Raw genomic sequence first — 17955 nt, 5'->3', positions numbered from 1 at the left:
AGTCCATGGGCAGGGCCAGGGTTTCACATACAGCTCATCTTGAAGGAACTTTCAAAAACAGACAGAGGACACGCAGTTATCTGAAAAGCCTGAGGCGTCTGAAACGCCATGCTCTCCTCATGTGCTCTAACCACCCCAGCATCATACACTGAAGCAGATAGATGCTGTGAGACAGACCACCTATGAAAACCTACGTTTGCTTACGCAGACATTAAAGGACAACCATTAAACAATAAACTAAAACAAAGGCTCCACTCCCCTCCTGTCAGAGTTGTGCTATAGAAACTACTTTTTACATGTTACTTACGCTAAGGTTACATGCTACAGTATTTTTAAATGAATAAGTTCTTTTTAAACTTCTCTATTTTAATTACTAATATTCTTATTTATATACAGATGGAAATCCATAAAAAGAAAACCTTTGGGAATTTCCTTAGAATGGCAGTGCCATGAGCTCCTCCCGCCTTTAGCCGATTCTGAGGAGAGACCAGAGCCACGGGCTTGCTTTCCTGAAAGGCACCTCCCTCGCATGTGCTCTCACGGTGTGAGAGGAGCTGCACAGTGTATGCTAACATCCCTTGCAGGATCTCTACCTGTGACGTGGGTTGCTCTGGCTAAGGTCAGGATCAAGGCTCGGTTCAGCTCTTCAGATTCGGCGGACAGCACTGTTTTGGGATCATTGAGGAAACGCGTGAACTGCGGCTGGACCTCTGAGCTTCCCAGGGCTGTGATGAGCCTCAGTGCAGTGCTCTCCACACTGAAAGCAGGAACGCACAGTTCACATGTATGTCGGCAGACCCAATTGCAGAGTTGTGAACATGTGATAGCACAAAGATTACATTCTTTATGCTTCATTCATTTATACTCGTTCATAGAAATAACCTTCCCTTTTTGATGCTAAATTTTACAATGCAAAACAGCTGACCTTGTACACATAGACTAGAAGAAAACCCTTCTCCTAGAGAGATGGCACCTCACTACTAGGTAGGCAGCACACACCTGCGCAGTCAGCACAGTGGTTTGAATAAAGATGGCCTCCATAGGTGCATAGGGAGTGGCACTGTTAGGAGGTGGGGACCTGGAGTCCAGGTGGCTTCCCTGGAAGAGAGATGTGATTAAGAGGTGGGCTTTGAGGCCTCAGAAGCTGGACTCTCAGCTCCTTCTTCAGCACCATGTCTGCCTGCATGCCACCATGCTTCCCTTCATGATGATAATGGACTGAAACTCGGAGCTGTAAGCCAGCCCCAATTCAATGCTTTTCCCTTATAAGAGCTGCCATGGTCATGGTGTCTCTCTTCACAGAATACAACTCTAAGAGAATCAGCATTTAGGAGGCAGAGGCACGGGGATCAGATTTTAGATCTTGTGTTGGCTACAAAAATGAATTCAAGGTCCGCTTATGCTACACGAGACTGTGTCCCCTCCTCCATTAAGTTACAGATTTCCATCCGAAATATGTTTTCACTTAAATCAAAATTGAAATGATACCTTTTTTTGGTATTCAAAACATGGTTTCTCTGCCCTGGTTGTTCTGGAGCTCATTGTGTAGACCAGGCTGGCCTTGAATTCACAGATAGATCTGTTTGTCTCTGCCTTCCATAAAATGGTACTTTAATCATGACTTGAAACATGTAAATCCAAATTCTTTTAAAAACTTGGGTTTCACTCTTTTGTCTTATAAGCAGAATTTTAATTTTACAGCAAATAAGAAAAAAAAAGGACCTGGGGGCAGGGGGATTAAGACCCCCACTTCCAAGCATGGGTGGACTAAACCCTAGGGGAGGCAGCCTGCAGGCTGCTCACTCACCACAGATGGAGCTGGTTCTGGTTGGTCTGTGCGACTGCAGCCAGTGTGTGGAGATGGCTCAGGAGCTGAACTCGGTAGTGGGGCTGAATGTGGTGCATTCGGTGGCTGAACATCTCCAGCAGTGTGTGCAGGATGCCCCAGGCGTGGGACTTGAAGACAGTGGGCAGGAGCTGACCTACCAGGGCAGAATTCCAGGGACCAGTTAGCAAAAGGACATCCCTGTATATATCAGAAGAATGTCGCTCAGGATGTATGTGAAAATGACTATAAACACAGACATACACACACACACACAAGTATTTACATATTTCCACTACAATTGTAGGGGTAAAAAATCCAGAGCCTAAATACACTCTGAGTTTATCTTTCCTTTCTAGAGTTTGACATGCCAGCCTCAGGTTAATATGGAAAAATAAAATGAAAGCAACCACACAAAAATAAAACAAAAACCAACCAACCAAAACCAAAAGAGCCCTTCTGGTCTGCCGCACATCACAGTTACCTTTTGGGTATTTTTATAGAGTCAAGGTTTCCCACTTCTGAGTATGAGATTCATTTCCATGTGTGTGTGTGTGTGTGTGTGTGTGTGTGTGTGTGTTTTAATACTGCTGGCAATTGAAGCCAAGGGCTCCATTACCCAGACTGGCAGTGAACTTCCTCAGCTGAGACTTCAGGTGTACACCATTGCAACTAGTGTAATTCAAACAGAATCACTTTTGTAACACCAAAGAAAGAAAAAAAGGAAAGAAGGAAGGAAGGAAGGGAGGGAGGGAAGGAGAAGGGAGGGAGGGAGGGAAAGGAAGAAAGCTAAGACAAGACAAGCCAGCCATGGGGGCACACAATTCCAGCACTCGGGAAGCAGAGGCAAGAGGCAAGAGTTCAGAGCCAGACTCACTTACATAAGGAGTCGGGAGGCCAGCCTAGCCTGGACAACAGGAGACACTATCTCAAAAAAGTCAAAACCTAGACCAAAACAAAAAACCTAATGTCTTTCCTTGTTCATTCTTTCTTCCATCCAAAAGAAAGCTGGGTTCACTTCTGGGAAAAAGTTACTATGGTTAAAACTCATACTGCAGGTGAAATGAATCAGAAAAGTGCCTGCAGTCGGAGAGTACCTATTATTCAGAACTGCTAAACACTAAACACGCTGTCGCTGCACTGGATGACAACTCCTTCCCATGGCCACACTCAGCCTCACCTTGCCCCGCCTCGCCTCATGGCGGCAGCAGTGCTTCATCTAAGAACGAATGTGCAGGAGAGGCCCAGTCCTACTTGGGGCTTATGAGCAGCATATTTCTTGCCATGCTCCCTCCCACCTCAGACACTAAGGGAGGCCTGTTCTGCCCTTTGACTCCCACAGCACCCATCTCTGCCCCAAAGCATGCATCTGTCGTTGCCTGCTTCATCCCTGTCCTGTCTCAGCAGGCTGGCCTCACGTCAGACACTTGCTCCCTGCTTCATTCTCATACTGACTTGTTAATCATTAGAAACAGCAGCAAAGTTTCTCTTACTGATAAATCCTTTGATGCCCAAAGACTCAATTTCCATGTAGACCAGTAAACGGCTGTAAGTTTCCACTAGGGCTGGAGCCAGCGCAACACTGGATTTCGTATGAGCCAGTTTTATCACTCTGGTTGCAATGCTGTGAATAAGGCTGACGAGGAAAGAAGAAGAAAATGAGAACCCGTGTCTATGAACACAGTTGTTCTTCTCAGAGGCAGAGACGTAGGAACCTGAAATGCAATAGTTCCAGTGGACCTGGCTCACTTAACAAGCTTAAGCTGTATCAGACTCTTGGTAGTGGCATCTGGACAACTGGAAACAAACTGCGGTTTCCACAGGACTTTAGGGCTGGGGGTGTAGTAGCTGGAATACACACAGGGATCCTGCTCAGGGCAAAGCAAGCTCTCCATATAAACCATAAATAGGAGCATGACTGAGGGCTTTTAGCCAGCTTCTCCTCTCAAACAGTAAGAAGTACCTTAGAGGAGCAACATTTACCACATTCATCACAAAACATTTAGCACAAAATTATTTAATAAATTATCGCTAAGACCCACATGTTCGCTTCTAGCAGGGCTTTGCTCAAATTTGTCACATATACAAGTGAAGTAGCACACAGTCTGTCACAATGGGTACCATCTGAGAGGAAAAAGCACAGCTTTTGCAGGGCTGACACTGTATCTGGCCTAATCACAGTGCTGTCTTAACTCTGCGTCAGTACTTAAAACTTGAGAGCACAGTCCTTCTCGAGGACTGACTGTGAGCAGCGTTACCAGGCAGCGTTCCACTCCCCACGCCGAGGGAACTGTCAGCCCAAGATGAGACCCTACTGCTGTCCCACGCGCCTCCACACGCCGGCCTCCGTGTGAACTGACACCCACTTCTCAGCATGCTGTGCCAGGCCTCACTACAGCTCCAGCCTGGCTACCCTGGGCACTGGAGGTCTAGTGCCAACACAAGCTTTTCTGCCTTCCAGGAAACAAACACAACTCTAAAAGTGTCCCAGTGTGTAATTCAATAACATCTTAAATTCCAGGACACAGCAATTCTCCTTTCAGAAAGCTGTTTAGTAAAAACTCTAAGAAAAAGACACAGTCAAACTCAACTACAGACGCCACAGTGACTGCTGTGAAGGAAACCTTCATCAACATCTCCCTACTACATAGGAGCCACCAAACCCTCGACACCCAGCAACATAGAGTGGCCACTCAGGCTTCATAAGAAACTTTGTTGTAGCAATCCAAAACTGTTCTGGATGAAAAACCACATGAAAAGATGTTTATTACAGGAGAAAACCGAGATACAATAGCACACTTTTCTCCACAATATATAAAATCATAAATTTACTCATTGAAAAAAAAGATGCAAAAATGATTTTCCATTTTCTTGTGAAAAGGATAAAGTCACCATCTGCCTTACACTCCTCTACATAGTCTATAGTTTCTATAGTTAACAACATTCAATTTTTTGAAGAAATCATTTTTTTTTTAGATATTTTCTTTATTTACATTTCAAATGCTATCCCGAAAGTTCCCTATCCCCTCCCCCCGCCCTGCTCCCCTACCCACCCACTCCCACTTCTTGGCCCTGGGGTTCCCCTGTACTGGGGCATATAAAGTTTGCAAGTCTGATGGGCCTCTCTTCCCAGTGATGGCCGACTAGGCCATCTTCTGATACATATGCAGCTAGAGTCAAGAGCTCCGGGGTACTGGTTAGTTCATATTGTTGTTCCACCTATAGGGTTGCAGACCCCTTCAGCTCCTTCGGTACAAAAATATGGAACGCTTCACGAATTTGCGTGTCATCCTTGCGCAGGGGCCACGCTAATCTTCTCTGTATTGTCCCAATTTTAGTATATGTGCTGCCGAAGCGAGCACGTGAGGAAATCATTCTTAAATGCACAGACCATACACACATGTACACGCACATACCTGTAATTACAAAAAAATTACCAGATTTCTTTAAATCAATTCCCAGATAGAGAATAAGCACACACCTCATCTTGGCATGCACCGTCAGTGAATCCAGGAGGTTCATCGGTAAGGGAGTCACTGATGCTGAGGCCAAACAGCTCGTTCCAGGGAGAGGCACTCTCATAATTCCATTTCCATAAATAGTTTCTACCAGAGCTCCCATAGGTAACGTAAAACACTCTGAGTTTGTGGAATACGCGTTACATAGCAGGGCAATCTTATAGTCATTCATCTGTAAGCTTTTATTTCTCAGACTCTGCTGGAGGAACCTGTAACATTTCAACAGAAAAACTCAAATGATACCCATGAAGTTAATTGCAGTTTAGTAATTTCAATCATATGCAGTTGCTAGTACTATGTTTATTCTTACAGACACTACAGTTTCTGATGAAATATACAGTGGCTGTACCTATTAAAGCTTGGGTAATATTGCAGATGGCGCTTCATCCTAAGTTAACAGCCACTGGATATTTGTCAAGTGTGTATTATACACTATACACAATGCACACTATTTTAGGCTAAGTTCCATAGAATGAAGAAATAACTCACAAATTAATGAAAAAGATTTCTATTTATTATCTGCTTAAATAACAAATGCCTTCATAATTGGTTTCTCAATGAAAAGATGATTACAGGTATTTCATAAAATAAAAGCCCCCAACATGGCCCTCACCACGGACAGGCTCTATGAAGAGATCTGATAGTCCCAGAAAGGAAGCCCAGCTACTTCCTAACACCATGACTGAAGAGCAGTTCTCTCTAAGGGGCATCATCTCTGCGTCATCACAGCTTTGGGACACACAGAAGGTGCCTGCCAGCCACATCGGCTCCCTCTCTTCTGGCCATCCCAGGGAGTGAAAGATGCCTAAATTAGATCATGTCCAAATCACCAGCACTTGGGAAACCCTGAAATAGTCTCACGTCGGTAAGAGATAAGATACCTTAAGTTGTAATTTAAAAGTGTAACACATAAAAACCAGAACTAGTCTTGAAAATGTGTAGAAAGATACCCAAGCACATGAGAAGGCTCGGTCAAGTTGTTTTCTGACGTTGCCATTGGCCAGTTCCTTACTGTAACATATATATTAACTATCAGGGTTAACTATCAGCCTACTGGGCCGTGTGGGAGACATCAAACACCACGCAAATACTAAGATCAATACCAGTCTACAAGCCACTATTAACGCAACAAGACAGTTAAGCTCCACATAACAAATAACTTACTCATGGTGCAGCTTCAGGGAATGGGGTATTGGGATCTGGAGCGTGGAGTCGCCATTTTGAGCTTTTCTATTAAGATGAATCCAAATACAAGTCATTGCAAAGGCGTGCGTTGACTGGGGTTTGTTAATATCAGGAACTGGGATACACTGGAAAAGAGTAGTTAGCTGCCATATGAATGAGGATCAAATAGTCATGCGCAGCTCAGAAATCCTTTACGGTGTAGCGCGTTAGAACTCCTATCTTAGCTTAGCCCCAATAGCTCTTTGACCAGTCAACATTACGAGAGGCCTTACAGCATAAAAGTTTCAAAAAGAGGTTCTTGTTGGCAAGTTTCTACTTCTTAACAAAATGAAAGACGCTTAACCAAGGTTTCCCTATCACAGAACTAATGAACAAAAGTTGTTTAAAGTTTAATTTTGAAAAATTGAACATATTCCAAAAGCGTAACAAATTGTGATAAATTCTGTAATTCTCACAAATGTATTTCAACTTTTAACACTCAAATAAAAACACAACTGGGCATGTTAATGTGGTCCACCTAATGTACACACTGTGATTTAACTTTAAAAGTAAAATAAAATCTTGAAGACAGAAACACTAGGAAAATATGAGAATTATGAACTATAGATAGCTGGAATCTACTTTAAAACTACAATTATCCAGCATTAAAAATGACAACAAAAAATAATAAAGAACAATGCAGCATGAAACAAGAGTGTCCTGGTGGCAGGGACAGGAGTGGTTAGTGTTCTATTCACACTCCTGGGTTCCGGGCATGATGGCTCATGCCTTTAATCCCAGCACTTGGGAGGCAGAGGCTGGTGGATCTCTGAGTTCGAGGCCAGCCTGGTCTTCAGAGTGAGTTCCAGGACAGCCAGGGCTGCAGAGAAACCCTGTCTCGAAAAGCCAAAAAAAAAAAAAAAAAAACCCCAAAAAAGCAACTTTTCCATAAAGTGGTTCTTGTAGAAAATGGTAACCATCAAAATAAATTATGCTTTTCTCAACCATGTTATATAACAGAAAACTGGGTTGGAGCACCATGAGACCCAGTCAACAAACAAAACCTATGCACTAACACACACTTATTACGTGACCACTCGGTGACACGTACAGATCAAGGGCATTATGACATTTTAAAGCTATACAGCTACTTAGAACACACAAGAAGAGTTTTCCACAAATACTCAAATTGTGACCTCAGACAGATGCTAGAAACAACCTGGTTCAATTTCTTGATTTCACACACAAGAAAACCAACGACAAAAGAGACTGAATGCCCAGACCACTGATCAGAGCGAGCCATGGACTAGCATGAGAGGGCACACACGGTGATCCAGTCCTCTTGCACACACACTGGACAAGCTCCAGGGCTCTGCTAAGGACTCGGGGACACTTACCTCCTTCTCCGGGTACAGCAGGTCAAAGAGCTTCATGACAGGGAGGAAGTCAGCGAGGGCATTTTTCTGAATACTTCCAGAAATGAACTGCAGCAGCACCCACATCAGATGGTCTCGCCCTTTAATCAGTCCTCGCCCTGCTAACTGTAAGAAATGTTAGAGCACAAATGTACACTCAGCAACTAACAACACGTGTAGAAAGGTGCGGGTCATTTTTAACAGAGCGCCTTCATGTTCTAGTCTGGATCTCAAATGATCTACAAAGGCTCATATACTCAGTCTGGCCATCACCTAATGGTGATGATGCAAGATGGGGTGGAGTGCTGAGGAGGCTTCCTGGCTGTGATGAGGTAACAAGCACCCTCATTCACACATCCCCTCACCATGATGCTCTGTCTGTCTTACCGCAAGCTCAAAAGCAACTTGGCTGAAAGACCAGGGATAGAAAAGTCAAAAACGGCAAACAAGCCTCGCTGGTATGCAAGCCTTCCTTCCTCACTTCCTCATGAGCTCCTTAGCTTCCATCGTCACACTCACTGGTCTACAACAGGGACTGACACACTTGGTGTGTGTGCTTGGAAGTCAGTATCTTAGCTTGGGTGTTCAGTAACTACTGAGTCTCCATGCAGGGCATAAAATGCACACCAGGCTACATTATGTTTTTCCGTGCTCCTTTAAACTACACATATCCAAAAAAAAAAAAAAAGAAAAAAATTAAACATGAGAATCAAGCCCAATACTCTGTAGGCAAGAGGCTCCTGGACCTCCCAGCCTGGTGGACCTCCCAGCCTGGTGCCTGCTTCTCTCAAGCCCAGGCAGGCAGGTCTACCTCCTACCTGCAGAGAAAAACTTCACTCATTCCAACCAGGAAAGGTAGACGTCTCTGCACCTCCGAGCTATGCTATAATTCCCTTTCTTCTGACACAGCCATTGGAAAAAAATGACGTGCGTGCACACACATGCACACACACACATACAGACTCTGGTTTACTACAAGAGGGAGGGCGTTGGGGCTGAGAACAAATAGAATACACTATATGTGAGTATGAAATCATCAAAGCAGACTTACTTAAGCAACGTGCGTGCATGCGTGCGTGTAAAGGGATCCACGCTAGTGTGATGTTATGGGTGTAACACTTGGCCACACCCACTTGATGTGCCTAAGGCCTCACAGCTGACACCAGCTTACCCCACACTTACTGTCCCACTTGTTTTCCCTTTATTGAACTCGCTGTCCTGTCCTGCTCATCACCAAGTAGAAACCAGTGAGCCAGCAATGGAGGCAGCTTCCTGCTAAGCCTTCTGCTACCTGCCAGTCAGTCTATCTCTCTAGTCTCTGGCTCTTCCTGCACTGTTGGAACATGCCATCAGCAGCCTTCGTCTAGCTGTTTTGTTTTCCTACTGTTTTGGTCACGCCCACCTATCTCTATACTGCAAAGTTACTCCATGTTGACAATAGCTGCAGTTTTTCCATTCTGCTTATTTTTCTGTCTCTTCACTGCTGTCAAAAGAAAATCTAAGCTCCTGTAGCCACATGAAGTTGTCCGTGCCTGACTTTGCTTACCCAGCTTCCTCATATCATCCTGAATCTATTTTTCTTCCCAGTTTTCATTCAACTTTGTATCTTTCCAAATATTAATACTACTGTTAGCAAAGTACTTTGCTATGTTTTCCTCTTGGGAAACGTCTATTTATTGTTGAAGCATTAAGCATCTCTTTGATAAAGCTTAGTTCTATGTCTTCATTTAGCGTCTACGCCCTTTTTACTCATTCTGTGGGAAACCTGCCTCCATGGTGTGCTGGCTGGGTTTCTGGTCACCTGACACAAGCCACATTCATCTGGGAAGATGGAATTTCAAGTGACAAAGTGCCTTCATGAGCCCAGCCTGTAGGTACCTCTGAGGGATATTGTCTTAGTTAATGACTGATGTGGGCAGCACCCTGGGCAAATGGTCCTGGGCTGGGTAAGAAAGCAGGCTGAGAAAGCCATCCTGCTAGCTGCATTCCTCCATGACCTCTGCATCCATCTCTGGTTCTGGTTTCCTGCCTTGAGTTCCCTTCATGGTAGACTGTAAACTGTAACTGTAAGATGAGATCGACCCTTTCCTTCCCAGACTGCTTTTGCTCATGGTGCATGGTGTTTTATCACAGCAATGGATGAGGGGGGGAGAGAGAGAGAGCCAGAGAGAGTGAGTGTGTGTGTGCGTGTACATTCCCCTCTAGTGGAAGACTCCTTAGTGGTACTACAGTGTCTTTTCATTTTGTATCATGTGTCCTGGCATTGTGGGTATATGTAGAATGAGTGACAAACTAGAGTTTATAGTCAGAAAGTAAAATGTTAAAAAACCATAAAGGCTCTACAGAAACCATGTACAGAGGCACACACCTTTAATCCTAGTCCTTGGGAGCTAGAGGCAGTTGGGTCTCTATAAGCTTGAGGCTAGCCTGGTCTAAACAGTGAATTCTAGACAAGTCAGACAACATGTGAGACCCTGCCTTAAAACAAACAAACAAACAAACAAACAAACAAAACTAAACAAAAGCAACATTAGGGATCTGCCTTCTGCCCCCTCGGAAGCCAGGAGCCGGGAGTGCTCAAAGCCAACTAAGCCACACTAAGGAGCAGCAGGATTGGCTCTGAGGAGGCGCCCTTTGGTCATACCTTCTGGTGGAGAGAGAGGACCATATGTGGGAAACTGGCAAACTGGAAAAGCACAAAGAAAATGAGCTGGCTGGAAAGGTGCTGCCACAGGAGCTGGCTGGTTCCCCCATCGTCAAACTTCTCCTCGGTCTCTGACCTCTCCATGGCGTACACCACCAGGTCCACCAACTGGTCCTCCAGCACAGGGCAGCGCTGCTTGTGCTGTAGGCAGAGATTACATACAGTATTCCAAAAGCCTCCTGATTAGTCACACAAGTCACCAGCTAACAGGCATTAATCATAACAAGAGGCCAAGAAGCATGGGATGGAGTTGACTGACGTTATGGTTAGATCTAGTCTATTAAAGCTGCATCCTGTCCTGTTAGCACAGAGGAGGGGTCCATGGAAACATTTTTTTACTTGTCTTCCACTTCCATTTGGTTTTTGTTTTTTTTTTTTTTTGGTTTTTTGAGACAGAGTTTCTCTGTGTTCCCTTGGCTGTCCTAGAACTCACTCTGTAGACCAGGCTGGCCTCGAACTCAGAAATCTGCCGGCCCCTGCCTCCCAAGTGCTGGGATTAAAGGCGTGCGCCACCACTGCCCGGCATAATTTTTAATTGTGATACAGAATTATTTCAATTTGACAAAAGGCCATCAAAGCACTGTAGATTCCTTTCTCAGGACAGCAGGTTAGAGGGTCCGGACGTTATAGGGAGATGCTGTTACTTTTGCAAACTCAAAAATTGAAAGGCCTGAATTTCCACAGATTAAAGATTTAGACAAAGAAAATGAGGCAATAATGTAAACCTGTGTGTTTTAAAGTGAAGACTCCAAGTTTACAGTTCCCTTGCCGAGGGAGGTGACTCTGCTCTTCATGTGTGACAATAATGTTGTATTGAGATGGAAGCCTTTTCCATAACCAAAAAGAAACTGATCCCAGAGCACCATCTGCTCTTCCCTCCTCTGCAGGCCAAACATAATGCAGCTTTAACTTTAAATTAGATCATTTTAAAATCTAAAACAAGAAGAGTCGGTTTAAACACTAACAATGAAAATGCAACTTCCCTTTCTAGAGGCAAAAAGATCTGTGCTTGTGAAAATGATGTATAATATGCTTTACCAAAAGAGTTAAGCCATATTTTAAAAGCATCTTTACTTTTAAAAAAAAATAATAAATGCTATATTACTCAGTAGCAGGCAGTTGCAAGCCTTTCTAATGAACACAATTACTAAAATATAGATGATTTTCCCCTACACTTTATTTAGATTTAATTATTGATGTCTTTTGCCATGAAAAAGGGATATGATTTCTTGAATTTATAGAAAAATGCAAAATGGGGACAAATTTGGAAGGAAACAAAATGCCCCCCTGCCTCCCTCCCCTCTGCATGCTTCGCCAGCCCCACGTTGTAAAGCTCCATTGTAGCTGCACTTTCCTGATGCATGCAAAGAAAACAGACATCTACCCCACAATTAAGCATCGATGGTTGTTTCATATTATGTTTCCCCAAAACTACAAGGCCATTGATCACGGTTGAATCACGTTACAAGTTTACAAATAGCAGTATTAACGCCACCAGTTTAGACTCCAGCACTTCTCCTCCAAACATAATTATCCGGACGAAGCAGAGCAAGGTGCAACAGACAACACTACAGACTAGCTCTCAAGTCAGCATGCAGCTACTGTGTACAGGGCTTGAAATTTACTAGTTCTGCCAACCACCAACAACCTCAGAAAGGTGTCAGACAACACACGTTTACAGCGAGATCACTCAAAGGATGCAAGAGTAAGAAAAATCTGTGAAAAGAAGGAAAGCCAGGATTTCCAGTAGGAATTTTTTTTTTTAAAACTAGTGAATTTGCTTCTACTGTAGACTAGCTGATTTGTCAACTGTCCCTCCATCCATGGTGGCCGCCCATCAATCTATTAGGAGAAAGAGCACCTGGTCACTCTGGAGTTTCCCTTTCTTATATTAGCTATTTGTTTTTTGGTTTCTAAGGGCTAGATTTTTACCTCCTCCATGTTTTCAGGCATGTTTCCATGGTCACTCAATGGTTTAAGGAAGAATGCCAGAAATATGAAAAACTTTGACAAGATAAAAGCAACTGGGAAATGTACAGTTAAAGTTGATGGTTTTGACATATGCCACATCTCCTAAGGACACCCTAGCTTTTCAGCTGAGGTCAAATACTCCAGTAAGTAATCTCTGGTAGTAAGGCCCTGGTGTCTAACGTAAGCAAATACGTACTGGGCTAACTATTTTGGATAAAGCCAGGGACATTCCCTAGAAGCAAACATAAAGACGGGGTGACTCACACTGCTCTGTCTGACCATGGGGCAGCATCAGCGAGGGAAGGCCTGGGACATACAATGAGCTACACTTGTACTTCACAGTAAAGTCTGCTGGTCTAGCACACAGCCGCCACTAGGGGGTGGGGGCTGTATGTATGCTGTACGGGCAGCCTGTCGTGCAGTGTTCTCAACCTAGGGCGCCTCAGCAAGACCCATCTCAAAAAGCAAAAAGTAAATTTGCTTTCATTTTCTGCTTTAATCTCTTTTTTAAGCCGAGGTTTTGCTCTGTAGCTCTGGAGAACCTGGTACTCACTATGAAGCCCAGGCTGAACTCACACTTGAGGCTGTCTTCCCACCTCAGCCTCGGATTCCAGGGGTATGACACCACACCCAGTCTGCTTTAGTTTTCAACCACTATAAAATAAGTATGCTAAAACGAAGGGTTTCCATCATACTTCAGATTATCTTACAAAGCAGGAAGCATAAACATGAGAGGTACTTCAATAATTTTACTTATGAATAGATTAACATAAATACCGAACATTTAAATTATATCTACATGTATATTTAGCTTAAACCTGTTTTAATAATGAGAATATCCAATTCAGTATTTAAAAATCATTTTTCTACATAATAGTTTAATGTGTACTAAACCCTATTTTACCCTCAACTCCACTGTGCCCTGCTTCCTTCCCACCCCTGGCCAACTGCACATGACAGAGCTCCTCTGTGCCCACTCAAACCCACTACTAAGTGGTATGGGAAACTTTTGAAATAACAGCTCACTTTTGCATTAAACATTTCATAAATTTTACTTACAAAGTGTTAATTCTAAATAGTAACTTAAATGAATTTTAATACTGTCTTCAGAACAAGTTGGGAGGACTAAATCTCTCAATTTTATTAATCCCTACTTTAACCAAGGAGGCTGCTAACCAGAGCCAGTTAGTACTCGCTCCTATGCCCAGCACAGACAAGCTGGGGAAGTATACATGACTTAGAACGCGTTTATTCCTAAGAAAAAAACACTAGAAATTCTATGTCAACCCAGAACACAACGTTCCTCTTTTTCCACTGCTGTTCAAGCTCAACACGCTATACTGCTGTGGCTGTAGAACTGGGCTGTTATGACCTGTGACCAATTTTAGGATTAACCATAGCCCAATTCCTACTGGAAAATGTAATGTGGACAGGTCATAAAGTCTCTAAGCTTTAATTATTGCACTGTTAGAGAAAGGACAAGAAAGTACAGCATAGGGTATACAGTTCTGTGATGATAAGAGATGCAATAAGATGGCTGGATTCATTTTAGTCATATGGATTTATACTGCTGGTTTTCCTTCCATACCCTCCTTTCCACATGTAAAATAATCCACCAAGGCACTTCGGCATATTACCTTGCATCTGTAGACCCCTCACTACAGAGCTGCCTAAGACAACAGTTACTGATGAATCGTGAAGTTTCGACAATGTTGACACTATGGTGGGACCAATACTAATAATGTTCTGTCAGCATTTCCATTATAAACTTTATTTTTTATGGATTTATGTCTTAGTCATAAACTTTTTATAGGTTGAAACTTGTTATTAAAATGATCAGATCATAAAAACTCTTCTCAAATTATTTTGTCAGTTTCTATTTTGAGGACAGCTGCCTCCTTCCTCCAATGAGGAAGGAAGCCATAGGTGACTAAGGCTATCTGGGGGAGGAGTGGGCCATAGGTGGCTAAGGCTATCTGGGGGAGGAGGGAGTCATAGGTAGCTAAGGCTATCTGGGGGATGTACTTGCAGCTTCAATGACCGATAGCCACCAAATTATAAGAGGAATGAGTCAAGTATGGTGTAATGCTTACTCAAACTTAATCTTCAGACAAAGAGTGAAGCATTCTTGCAAAGTTAGCTAATACTTACCTCTAACTCAAGTGAAAGCGGGTCAGAGTTAATGTGACAGGTTACAGAAGGTAACTGTCAGGGACTTTGGTGGTCAGGGAATTTCAGTTTCGCTTTACAAAGGCTCTTCTAAACAAGGAAACTTGGTAATTTTTTAGAAGGAAAAAAAAACTGAAAATAAAAAAAGGTATTGCTACTGTGGTGAGTTTGGCATGCAGTTTCAACACTGAGCAAGGTTTATGGCCAAGCCGTATGTCCGTAAAAATAGGGCTTTATCAATGGAAGCACTGGCACAACCTTCACTATGGTATTGCAAACAGCAACGCCACTTTACAGAGCCTAGAAAGAGCCTCTTCTTAAAACCAAAAAGCTGCTCAATTTTAATATGCTGGGCTCAAAAACGGTTAACAAAAATTAACTAGGACCACTATTGTGCTTAAACTCTCACAGGTGCGAAGCCCAGAATGGCCTGGGCTGCAGCAGAGTTCAGCTTACTGGATGTAGCACAGTGGTTGTCTCCTGCCACAGGCAGGCCACTCCTGAAAAGCCCGCTCTAAGAGAAGGGCACATCTGGCAAAGACTGACAAAGAGGTGTGGGGTCACCTAAGAGTGTGACATTTCTTAGTCAATCCCCATGTTTCCAAAAAGCCTTCCCTCTTTAGAGCTTACCACTCCGACTTTTGAAGGCAGCGTATCTCTATGAAAATGTTCTATTTTTCATTCCTTTTTTAAATTGTTTTGGTTTTTAAGGCAAATCAACACAAGTATTTTTGTTGTTGTTATTTGTTTTTGTTAATAGCCTGGAAAGACATGAGGCTACCACCAATCTTTCCAACTCTGAAAATTCCATCAGGCTAACTTTAGCCCTAAAATGAAAACAGTAAAATGGAGTTGGGGGGTAAAAACGATCAAAAACTGACAGGCTTACTGAGTGCCAAGTGTTGTCTCTTTCTTTAAAAAAACAAGAAACCAATATATATATATACATATATATATATTTCAAATATATATATATATATTTCAAAAAACCACAAAAAACCAAAAACCATCCACCAAAAAGAACTCTCACATCCCAAGAAGGTTTTCAGTGGCCTTGGTCTCAGCATGGTCCCGCCAATTTCAAGCCCCGACCATACACGTACTGTCTAAATGAATCAGCGGCTACAAAGCGGCCAGCGTATCGTTAGTCACAATACAACAGTAAGGTTGTGAACATACCTGAGCAATGTTCAAGGTCTAGAGCATTGGAGGATGGGCAGGACAAGACAGGACAGAACAAAAATAAAGGAAGAAAAAAAGAAGAGACAAAACGGTGACTATGAGGCCAGCCTCAAGGAACCCCAGTCAGCACAAACCCGCCCACACGTCAACCACCGACACGCCAAAAGGAAAGAGAGGGGAAAAAAAAAGAAAAAAAAAAAAGGAAAAGTCAGCAAGGCGGCCACTCTGAGGATATCAGGGTTATAAAAATACACCAAACAACAACAACAAAAGGTCAAAAAATATGGTTAAGTCATGTGTAGGTTTCTCTGGCAAAAGGGAACTTGAAACTGGCCTTATAGGAAAAAAGCAATGCAAAACAAACCAATTTTAAAAATACCTCCCTTTAAATGTACACATTCTTAATGTACTATATATATATATATATAAACCATATAGAATACACTGCTGAGTAACCTGTGTACTGCAAAGGTCGTCAGAGCGTCCTTAACTGTCTTGCCCGGTGAGCTACAGCAAAGGAAACAGCAGAGTGCGGGTCTAGATTCACGGCTCCCAGCGTGGTACAGTACCTGCTTATTTAAACCTAGCATATTGCAGACCATATCCCTGGAATAAGGTTGCTCCAGTACATATCTCAACAAAGCAGTCTGCGGTTCAAACAGATCCTTCAAAGGAAATAAAAAAGAAATTATTGCTTCAAGATTAACAAAGGTGAATTCAAACTGTTTGGAATTAAGAGGAGACTCTCCTCGTGCACTTTTTACCTTCCCATAGTAGGCCAAATCTAGTGGGAAAATGACATTTATTGCTTGCAGGCTAGGTTTCTACCTTGGCTCTCTCATTTCCAAATCAAGGTGGAAGCCTTTGGCAAGGCCTCTTAAGGGTTACAAGTGAAGACAACACTTGAGTCGGACCTTTCCATTTCCCCTCTTCCTGAAGACAAAACATTTAGTTTCCCCTTCAGAGACTGTCCTTACAATGTCAAGTCTGTAGTTGTCAGTTTAGGTAAGTTTTTGTCCTTGGCCATATTTATTAGACATAATGAAGCATCTTTATTTCCTTTCTGTGCAAAATGACAATTTTCCAGAAGTTTCTACGTAACTAAACACACAATTTTTTTTATAAATATTCTTATTTATCTTTATGTATGAGTGCTCTGTATCTGCATATACACCTGCACACCAGAAGAGGGCATCAAATCCCATTACAGATAGTTATGGGCCACCATGTGGTGGCTGGGAATTGAACTCAGGACTCTGGAAGAACAGTCAGTTTACTTAACTACTGAGCCATATATATCCCAAGGCCCACAGAATTTCTTAAATTAAATCTAGTTTACAGAACTACCACTATAAAGGTACATCCAAACTTAGAACCCTTTTCTGAGGTTACAGGTGTGGTATAAGTATCTTGGACTCCCTCAGTATAAGCTGCTGGGTCCTGTGCCAAAGTGGCCAATGTCATATTTAAACCCAGTTTGGGAGAGCAGTGCTATGCCTGTGTCAGCTCACTCTAACAGAGCTGGGACATGATACAAGTGTAGAGAGATTCTGTTGAGGCTTACTCTGAATCTGCTTATTAGCTGCAGTGTCTGAGCCGCCATCAGTCTCCTAACACATGCCCCATCCTTACTTCTGTATGTGCTGCCAGAGCCGTCACTTGGATAGTCACTGCAAAGTTTACTTCAGAAACCATCTATCTGTATAATGGTCACTTGATTGCAATTTTTTATAGATCTCTTAGATGGAATTCTAGAAGAAATGGGGTCAGGGGAGAGCAATTTAAACTGATTTTTTTGTGTGTGTCTATGTGTAGTTTTTTAAGATAAGGTGTCTTTGTGTAGCCCTGGCTACCCTGGACTCACTTTGTAGACCAGGCTGGCCTCAAACTCAGAGGTCTGCCTGCCTCTGCATCAGCTGGGATTAAAGGCGTGTGCCACCACACCTGGCTTTAAACTGATTTTACAGATATGCTTTTAAAACCTGTACTAGTGGAACTGTGAAGTAA

General features: G+C 42.9%; 1 protein-coding gene and 1 non-coding gene across 3 annotated transcripts in view; both read right to left on the bottom strand.

Annotated features, from left to right (window-relative positions):
* The window catches only part of Med23 (mediator complex subunit 23), a 43544-nt gene that overhangs the window by 14363 nt on the left and 11226 nt on the right, over positions 1-17955 (bottom strand). Inside the window, exons 10-18 of one of the 2 annotated variants that reach the window (NM_001166416.1) lie at positions 16518-16613; positions 15946-15963; positions 10567-10767; positions 7905-8048; positions 6508-6653; positions 5307-5552; positions 3319-3461; positions 1808-1982; positions 594-757 (exon numbers count right to left, since the gene is read on the bottom strand). In NM_001166416.1, coding sequence (NP_001159888.1) covers positions 594-757; positions 1808-1982; positions 3319-3461; positions 5307-5552; positions 6508-6653; positions 7905-8048; positions 10567-10767; positions 15946-15963; positions 16518-16613 — 1333 coding nt within the window. The remainder of the gene's footprint in view (positions 1-593; positions 758-1807; positions 1983-3318; positions 3462-5306; positions 5553-6507; positions 6654-7904; positions 8049-10566; positions 10768-15945; positions 15964-16517; positions 16614-17955) is intronic. The other variant, NM_027347.3, reaches the window with a different exon arrangement.
* LOC115487564 lies at positions 5081-5187 on the bottom strand. Its single transcript, XR_003949150.1, has one exon. It is a non-coding gene; the product is annotated as a U6 spliceosomal RNA (small nuclear RNA).

Source organism: Mus musculus, chromosome 10, assembly GCF_000001635.26.
Source record: "Mus musculus strain C57BL/6J chromosome 10, GRCm38.p6 C57BL/6J".
Lineage (NCBI taxonomy): Eukaryota > Metazoa > Chordata > Mammalia > Rodentia > Muridae > Mus > Mus musculus.
The sequence above is the reverse complement of the archived record's forward strand: the minus strand, read 5'-3'. Positions and strand labels throughout refer to the sequence as shown.